Source organism: Arachis duranensis, chromosome 7 (genome assembly GCF_000817695.3).
Source record: "Arachis duranensis cultivar V14167 chromosome 7, aradu.V14167.gnm2.J7QH, whole genome shotgun sequence".
In the NCBI taxonomy this organism is placed as follows: Eukaryota; Viridiplantae; Streptophyta; class Magnoliopsida; order Fabales; family Fabaceae; genus Arachis; species Arachis duranensis.
The window spans coordinates 54,005,692-54,015,075 of record NC_029778.3 but is presented as its reverse complement, the minus strand read 5'-3'; the positions used below and the strand labels follow the sequence as shown (position 1 = coordinate 54,015,075).

At 35.4% G+C, this 9,384-nt stretch overlaps 1 protein-coding gene across 1 annotated transcript; it reads left to right on the top strand.

The window, feature by feature from the left end:
* The first annotated feature begins 5,886 nt into the window (after window positions 1-5,886).
* LOC107459075 (transcription factor bHLH63) lies at window positions 5,887-8,174 on the top strand. Its single transcript, XM_016077286.3, has 7 exons — window positions 5,887-6,394; window positions 6,477-6,692; window positions 6,782-6,916; window positions 7,004-7,075; window positions 7,182-7,376; window positions 7,515-7,617; window positions 7,976-8,174. Exons 1-7 carry the CDS (start codon window positions 5,972-5,974, stop codon window positions 8,023-8,025), a joined length of 1,194 nt encoding a protein of 397 aa, XP_015932772.1. The 5' UTR covers window positions 5,887-5,971; the 3' UTR covers window positions 8,026-8,174.
* Window positions 8,175-9,384: the final 1,210 nt, after the last annotated feature.

Here is a 9,384-nt window from a genome sequence, read left to right as displayed (position 1 = left end):
TATAGAATTATTCACTTTTTTTTTATTAATTATATATGACTAGAATTTAATAAAATTGCTGTCTCTATACTTTTTCTTAAATAAATAAGATTGTAGGTATGAGATTTGAATCTTCTCAAATTTTTTTTACTTAAGATGATAAAATATAATTTTTTATTATATAGTTTGTAAATAAGATTAAAAAAATATAAAAAAAATTAGAAATCACATTTTATTTTCTAAGTTGAAAACAAAGAGGATTCATTCCCGTATGTATGTAACATGATTGGCTCGCTCGGTTGATATCTTTCCCAAAGGAAACAAATGCAATTGAGAGGGAATGAAGGAAGCCCATAGTACCGTATCCTGCTATCCATCTCATCATTTGTATATTCATCATTTGCAATTTGCATTAAGTGGACCACCCTAACCTAATGTGGATACAGATAGCAACAGAAGAAGTTTCCAAACACCAAATTTAACCAAGCTGCTTCTTTAATTTACTCTGGGGACTATATATTTCAATATTTGATTATTTGTTACTACGATGGAGGGGAGCAGCAGGAACTAGGATTCCCGATACATTGGATCTGCTACTTTATTGCTTTCTATATAAAATATATGTCCCCATAACTCAATTATTATAACTGTTCATCACTATATACTATACTTAATCAGATAAGATAAGGAGAAGGCGTATAGCAATTATTTATTATTTTCTTTGGGACTTGTTTGTAATTCTGATTCTACTGCCAAGAAAATCATATCAGATTCTAGACACCGACTCTGCAGAAAGAAAAAACATGTGAGAGAGAGAGACCTGAAACTAATGTTTTCATGAACTGCAGAATAGTTTGTTGTTGCTTACATGCTTGAAACAAACTAAATTAGATTTATATTATAGTTCAATCATTAGGATTGGTGTTAATTTCTTTAATTCGCAGGTAGTCTAAAGATTGATAAGGCTTCAAGATAATAATCATTACTAATTATTAACAATTTCTTATCTTATGATTTCTGATAAATTACCAGAAAATGTCTAATCATATGCATTAATTAATGCTCCAACTATCAATTCATGAGTTTGAATATCGAAGGTGTGTTAACTGTTAAGTATACATTATTATGTAAACGATGACTGCATGAATGTGTGTGAGAGGATACAATAATGCAAAGTATGTGAAGAGTTAGAGTTAGTCAAAGAGAAATGGAAGAATAAGCATGGAGAGCACTATTTGTTGGTCAAAAATAATTAATTTTGAGAAAAAGGGTTACTCGTAAGAGTAGTGAGTGAGCTTTCGTAAGAGAGTTGATATCGAAAGGATCTTGTGTTTAAGGGCATGGAGTAAGAGTCTGATTAGTTTAACAAGTTAAAGAGTCATTAGAAGAAGTGAATCAAAGATCTTGGGATTGGAAGGTTGTTTTCTAGCCTTTATAAGATCAAGCAAAAGAGCGGAACAGTTACTCACGTTTTTCACATACATGGAAGTTACACTTCAAATCGATTGGTTAGGAAACTGCTATAAATAAGAGAAGACTCGAAGATACAGAGTTAAAATTTTACTTCAGAAATTACTCACGCATACTCACATTTCAGAGACTTTCTGATTCTGTTTCGAGTTAATTTTCTATAGGGTTCCTTCTACATGTCTTTACTTTCCATTTATCTTTTTTGCAAACTTCATTTTTCATGTAAATTTATTTTTTAAGCAATATTTACTTTACTTGCCTAGTTTTATGTTTTAAAACCTTTAATTTCCATGTCAAAAATCTTTTGATTTAATCGAAGGTATTTTACTCTTTTGTTTAAATTCAATGCAAACTGTTTAAATTCCCGTCAATTTTATTTTCAAGGCTTTTATTTATGTCTTTTCGGTCTTTTTTTTTAAATCTCGTCTAATTCGAGAATCTTTGATGCACTATTAAAAAACTGGTACCTACAAAAGAAGAGTTGGTTTCGCAAAAAAAGAGTTGGTTTCGTTTCCAGACTACTAAAATCAAACCACCATCAATTTGCTAAAAATCGAATAAAAACTATTACTACGTGATGAGAAATTAGCCCAAAAAAAGAAAAAAAGAGTACAACAGTAGCTAGAATAACAAAGGAGGACAAAAGGGGACAGAGTAGTTTAATTTTGTGTTGAGAGTGATGGAGGAAATGAAGGGCCCATTCGGCTTTAGGTGTGTGCTTAAGGTCATTATTCGCATTTGCAAATGGTGTATAGAGAGAATGTGAAAAGACTCAAAGAGGGGACCTAGAGAAGCAATAAGCTAGGAGGAAGAGGATAATGACATGCATACATGAAGTTAGAGAAGGAATAGGGCCCATTAACATTAGGTGGTGATGATGATAATGGAAGTTGCCTTCATCCTCTCTGGACTGGTTCCTACCACTCTCATCACCCTTTTATTATACCTTCCAATACTGCTCTACTTCACCCTTCAGATCGCACCATAAATATGTATTTCCCAAGCAAGCAAACAAACCATGATTTCCACAATAATCATATCGACTGCACTGTCTTCATTTCTAGTGGCTCCTGTATAAGCTTATGACACACTGCCCTCTACTTCTAACTATCATCATCACACTCTTTTCAGATTAGTTTCCTCTAGCGAAAAGTAACGTTTAAGGTGAATTTTGAAAAGGTCGTTACTAATTGGAGAATGCAGCAACTGAATTACTGTCAATTAACAAAATAAAGAACATTGATCGAATTTATGAACGATGATCATGAACCTTTGTTTTTAACCGCTAAACCTTTTACTGATATCAACATGAGATTATTATTAGGAGCAGATCAAATCAATGGGATCAAGACTTGATTGATTGGTTGGTTAACCAATCTTTTCACAAACAATTACACATACACATAGCCTGCACGTTTCTAAAAATTGTACGTCGCTGAGTGGAGTAAGAGTTATCTCCGAAAAAAGTAGTATTACATTCTAATAATAATCTTGGTCACTTAATTAATTCATACACTAATTAAAAGAACTTATAGCTGATTTTAAAATTCTCTTTCAATACCCTTACTTAAAATCTGATTTATGGTAGGAAATAGGAATATTTTATTATGTATTTTGTTTAACAATGTGTAGATTAAAACAGAAAAAAAAAACTCAATTCTCCAAAATGAATTGAGTAGTCAATGGACAAATTAATTAGGAAGTTAGTTGGAAAAGTATGATATTGTATTTAGGATAATTTTACGACAAAAAACTTTTGCGAAAAAATAAAAAACAATAATATATAATTTATTTTAAAAAAATTAATAAAAATAAAATGATATATTCTCATAACAAAATATCTAACTATCTAAATGAATTTTCATTTTTTCACCGTTTTTCTTCTTTATCTTGGTATATGTTTTGAGAGTTACTGAAAATTGGGTTGTTCTTGCGTCTAAACGTGAGATCCAGACTCTTTTTAGGACAGCATCTAATTTCTTTAGGTATCGAGATACTACCGTTTGAGTTCCTTGTGAAGAGGTGTGGGATGGAACCTGTAAGAAACTCTGATGTTTAAGTTAACAAGGTTTAAGTAGGTATTTATTAGTAGATTAGGTTTTAAATATACCTTAGGGTGTCAGTGTATTTATAATAGAATAGATAAACACCTTTTAGAGTAGTTCCACCTTTGATAATGAATTATCATTCCTTTTTTCTAAGAAAGTTGTTGAGATTTCCCTTTTACATGAGTGGAAGATATTTTAGAAGTTGTTTACTTATTTAGATAAGTAGGGTTGTACTGCGGTCACCGTGTCTGACCTCTATGAGGTCAGGTAGGAGTGAATGAGATTAGTCCTCTTAAGTGGGTCGTTATTCATTTTGGGCCTAGCTATGTTCATGGATCAGGGTATGAACAATGTCTCTGCTTGAGTCTGACTTTTAAGAAGTCGAACTTGAGCATTTGTAGGTCATGTTGAATCCACCAAGGCATCAATGCTGAAAAGTGGGGTAGGGGTCTTTAGGGTAGGCTTTGTTGTAGTCGGTATAATCGGCGCGCATTCTCCATTTTTCGCTCTATTTTTTTCACGAGTACGACATTAGCCAATCCTAGCGGGTATTTGACTTCTCTTATGAACCGACCTCTAGTAAAGCTTGCACGTACTCTTTCACGACTTGTACTCTTTTAGAGCCAAACTTTCGTCGCTTTTGTTGAACAGGTCGCGATCCCAAGCAGACAACAAGATTGTGACTCATGAAGTCAGGGTGTATCCCGGGCATATTTGAGACTTTCCAAGCGAAGAGATAAAGGTATCGTTGTAAGAGCTTAACGATATTTGCCTTCAATTTCTTATTCAAGTTAACTCCTATGCTTGTCGTTTTTTTTGCCTGATCTCTGATTTGAACCTCTTCGATCTTTCCACCAGGTTGAGGTCGTAGTTCTTCTCGAACTTAGACACAACCTAACTCAATGGTGTTGACATCTTTTTTCTTAATGATTTTTCGTAGATTCAAGTTTTCATTATAGCATTTTCGTATCAACCTTTGATCTCCCCTTATGGTAGTGATTTTTTCAAGGTAGAAAATTTAGGAGTGAAAACAACCGCAGCTAGTCGGTTTAAAGTTGTCCGACCTATCAATGCATTATATGCTAATGCCACGTCAACTACAATATAGTCTATACTCAAAGTTTTGGACTTCGCACATTTACCAAAAGTAGTATGCAACAGGATGAAGCTGAGAGGTCGAATTTCTCGTAAGGAGATGGGAGTGGTATTTGCAAGAGACTCCGATGATTAAGTTAGTAAAGATTTAAGTAGGTTCTTAGTAGATTAAGTTCTAAATATATTTAAAGATGTCAATATATTTATAGTAAAATAAATAATTATTTTTTATAATAATTTTACCGTTAATTATGGAGGTCATTTCTTTTTAAAAAAAATTATTAAAATATTTCTTTTAAATAATGAATGAAAAATATCTTAAAAAGTAATTATTTATTTAGATAAATAAAGCTGTACTATGTTATCGTATTCAACTTCTATGAAATCAGATAAAAATAAATGAGATTAATTCTCTTAAATAAGTTATTATTCATTTTAGACCTAACTATATTTACGAGCGAGAGTATAAACAGCATCCACCTTGTATTTAACGAGAGAAGCGCGGACTAGTAACTACTACAAAAATAAAGACACACAGATCACTAGATATAAAGGGGTAGCCATTTTTAGAAGGGGTTCAAATAATGAGGTGCTAATTAATCATGATGGTACTACTGGCCTACTGGGGTGTGTTGTGTGTAGTGAGTGTACTATGCTGGATATGAAGGCGCGTGGATTCTACTGCCAATATATTGGATGCGTGTAATCGACGCGACACGTGTCGTTGTGAAGTTTGAAGCTTCCCCAGTAGGAAATTCAGAGTTGTGTAACAAATCACAACTTCCCAGGCAAGGTGGAAATGGATCACAGTTGACAACAATTCCAATAAGGGACACAGCATCTGGTGACATGTCAGATCGAAGGATCCAGGATTTGCCACGTGAAACAACCACGTGGGTGTAGACGTAAGTTGGACCGAGTTGCAGCCATTATTCAGGGGGCCCGGAAAACCATACCCAACAAAAGCATTCCCCTGCATGATTACTATTGCTAATGACGATGTTATCATAATCAAAAAGTTTTCATCATTCTTAATTTGGACCCAAAATGAAAGCGTTGTACGGGGTTGACATGAAGATGATTTAGTTACGTTGAGGGTTAGGGAGTATTACGGAGTCAAAGTGACGGGGGAGGGCCACGTGAGAGTCATGTCGGTGAGGGCCCAGCGCCCACAGGCTCGTTCATTTTGATGTATGCATCTCTTTCTTTCACACCCCACTCATTAGTTATAAGAAATAGTTATGAAATAAGGAACAATGATTTCCTTCCTAGATTAGTTTTTTATATAAATATACATACAGCCCACAACTCTATTTATTGTGTTGTGAAGCTTCATTCATCATCTCTCTTACACGGCACTAAGAAACTTAAGAAAGAAGATGTTGCACTGTCTCAACAGTAACGCTTCGGGCTCCGAGATGACAGTGCTAGAAAGGCAAAGGGCAACGATCAAGTGGCAACACAACAACAATCATCACCAAGGATACTCCTCTTCTTCTTCACCTTCACCATCTTCATCTTCTTCAATCTCACTTGTTCAAGTTCAGAGCAGCTCTCCTACTTGCCTTGCTGCTGGAGCGTGGCCCAAACTCGACAACAACTTTCTCATGGGATTCACCTCTTCTCCTTCTTCTGGATTCCCGCTACCTCCTCCTCCTCCTCCTACAACTTCTGCTGCTTCTTTTGATCTAAATTCCGCAATCTCAAGGACTTCCAGCTGTCCACTGCCTTCTCTTGCAGAGGGGAAAGAGACTACTACTCCCAATAACAAGAGAAAAACTGACAAGTTTCACAACACCAAGGTTGGTACTTGCTTGCATACACACTAAGTCTTCCTTCTCTCACATTATTTTATATATGTTGATGTTGTTGGTTTTGATTCAGGTTGTTGCTTCAGATAATGATAACAAGGACAAGAGGGTCAAAGTGGCTGCTCCCAATGACTCAGCAACCGTAGGCAAGAAAGGCACACAAGCTTGTGGAGATAATTCCAACAAGGATAATTCAAAAGTTTCTGAGGTTCAGAATCAGAAGCCAGATTACATTCATGTCCGAGCACGCCGGGGCCAAGCCACTGATAGCCATAGCTTAGCTGAAAGAGTGGGTTCTATTTACCCAATAAACAATGATAATGTTGGAATTGGATTTATTTTGCCACTGCAAACTCAAAGCAAGCACTCTTGTTGCAGGTTAGAAGGGAAAAAATCAGCGAGAGAATGAAGTTCTTGCAGGATTTAGTGCCCGGTTGCAACAAGATTACTGGAAAAGCTGGAATGCTTGATGAAATCATCAACTATGTCCAGTCCCTTCAACGACAAGTTGAGGTGAGAGTCGGTGTTACTGTTAGGTCCATTCTCTTCATATGCTATGTGATATTATCCTTATATAATATACTATATTATGATATGCAGTTCTTGTCAATGAAATTAGCTGCTGTGAACCCAAGACTTGACTTCAACATGGATGATCTCTTTACCAGAGAGGTAAGTACTCAGTATGTACTCAATCTTTTTTAGCTCAAATCAATTGCTGCTTTCTATATATAAATATATGTTGCTGACATGTACCCAATTCTTTTGTATTTTATAGGTGTTTCCTGCATGTGCTGCAAGTTTTCCTGCTATAGAAATGTCACCAAACATGGCTAACACTGCCTCTTATCTTCACTTCAATTCATCACAACAAATAGATGCAGGGATAAACCCTCAAGATATCAGTCTCCGAAGGACCATTAGTGCCCCAGTATCCGCGCCAGAAACCTTTCTTGATTCGTCTTGTTTCACTGTAAGTTCCCCTCTCTATCTCTCCCATTTTACCCTTTGGCCCTGTTGTGCCTAAGGTAATCAAATTATAAACTTTGATAACTACGAAATTGTGGTGCGCTTTTCTGAATTTGATATTTAGTTAATGTGCAAAATGCAGCAAACTCTGCCCTCCTCAACTTGGGAAGGTGATTTTCAAAACCTTTACAGTGTGGCTTTTGATCAAGCAAGAGCAGCATCCTTTCCTTCTCAGCTATTCACAGGTAGCCAACAAATTGTGTCATGTCAAAATCACTTTTCCCCCCTTAGCTTGATATCTTTAAAGCAGAAAGTAAAGGCAGAAGAGAGTGGATATTAATGGATGACAGAGACTTTATAGCCCCCAGTAATATTGATAATAGGCATAGAAATCTTGCTTGATGCCTCTTTTTTATCTGAATGAATCAAATTTTCAAAAAAGGATCTGTTTTATCATGAAATTATACAACAATGTTTCTTTCCCATTCCTTTTTACCTTTTAGAAAATGCTAGCATAGGTTATGGGGCATAAAACATAAAGAATATTTATGCTGGGCTACTTGACATAAATTCTAATATTGCTGTGTGTTGATTTCTCTGCAGGTCTACTTGAACCGAGCAATCTAAAGATGGAGATGGAGATGGAGATGTAGACCTCCAATTACTGTTGGATGGATTAGATTACTAAAAAGGGCCTATTATCAAGATTCTTTTTCTTTGCAAGTACATAACATATATTGTTTGTAGACTGCTACAATAGTATAAATAAATAAAATCTTAATATTAATACCTTTTTTAAGTTTTTAACCCAACCACATGTATTTTGAAAGTTTACATTACAATTAAAGCAAGTGAGAGAAAACTAAAGTGCGCCATCGACCAGCTGGCTCATATGGGACCAGGTAAACTAATCCAAGTCACATAAACGCGTTGATAACAACTTTTCACTGCCTTTTTTTTTTTTCCTTTTCTATTTTTCCTTCCCAAGACTTTATGGTAAAGCGGAAACAATTAAAAGCCGGAAAGATACTAAGCAATGAGTGAAACTAAAAAGTAAAAAAGCCTTACCGGTTTAGTTATGTCTCTGTGAAGGCAGAGATAATAGTGAAGGTGGTTGAGACTTTTGTGATTCTAAGTACCCTCTCTTATTAGAGAATTGTTATGATTCAGTTCGATCCAAAAACATATATATCAATTCCACTGTCGAGTTGATATGTAGTATATGCGTCATGTTAATATGCATGAAAGGAAGTTTAATCAGGGTTTGGGATAAGTGCTGGTGGCTGGGTTATACTCACTTTCAGAGGCAATATGGGGGGTGGACCTGTCTCATTCATGGCCAAGATTTTGTTGATTCTCTTTGTTGCTGTGGATAGTGAGAGATGCATCTTGGATTGTCCTTTCATTGGCCCAACCATACACCTTCTCTTCTCTGCTCTCACTCTCACTCACATGGAACGCCGTTTACCATATCCAACTTTCAATTTAATAAAGGCAGGCTAACCAAATCCACAGAGATTCCCTTGCAACTAACTAAATTATCTTTGCTTTCATCTCAAACAGCAACTTAGCTTCCACGTTTGTGTCCCCTTCTTGGAAATTTAGAAATCTGGATTCGTACTTTTTTCATTTGAATGAAGTGTTATATACCGTAAAAGAATTGGTGTGAAGTGAAGACAACTACACAAATTTGCATCCCAAGGCTTGATATACGGCAACTGAGCACAATCTTTGACTCAGTTGAATCCATACAAAATTGGGCTCCAAAACAAAACTAGTACACCAATAGCTGATTTGTTTGTGGTCCAACAAAACTAGTTGCCTATAGCTACAACACTGCCCATTATGTTGCACAGATGAACTTTCTTTTTATTATATTTTTTCCTTAACTATTAATACAAATGAATAGTATATTTATACGAGTAGAATCTAACAGCAACTCAAATAAACCTATTCCAAAAATAAAGCTGTCCAAATGCTTTGTAACATCAAAGAAAGTCTAAACAGCACAA

Coding starts and splice junctions, on each gene's coding strand:
- LOC107459075 (XM_016077286.3), top strand. CDS start 5,972: ATGTTGCACTGTCTCAACAGTAACGCTTCGGGCTCCGAGATGACAGTG. Junction 6,693..6,781: donor GCCATAGCTTAGCTGAAAGA/GTGGGTTCTATT, acceptor CTCTTGTTGCAG/GTTAGAAGGGAAAAAATCAG. Junction 7,076..7,181: donor ATGATCTCTTTACCAGAGAG/GTAAGTACTCAG, acceptor TGTATTTTATAG/GTGTTTCCTGCATGTGCTGC.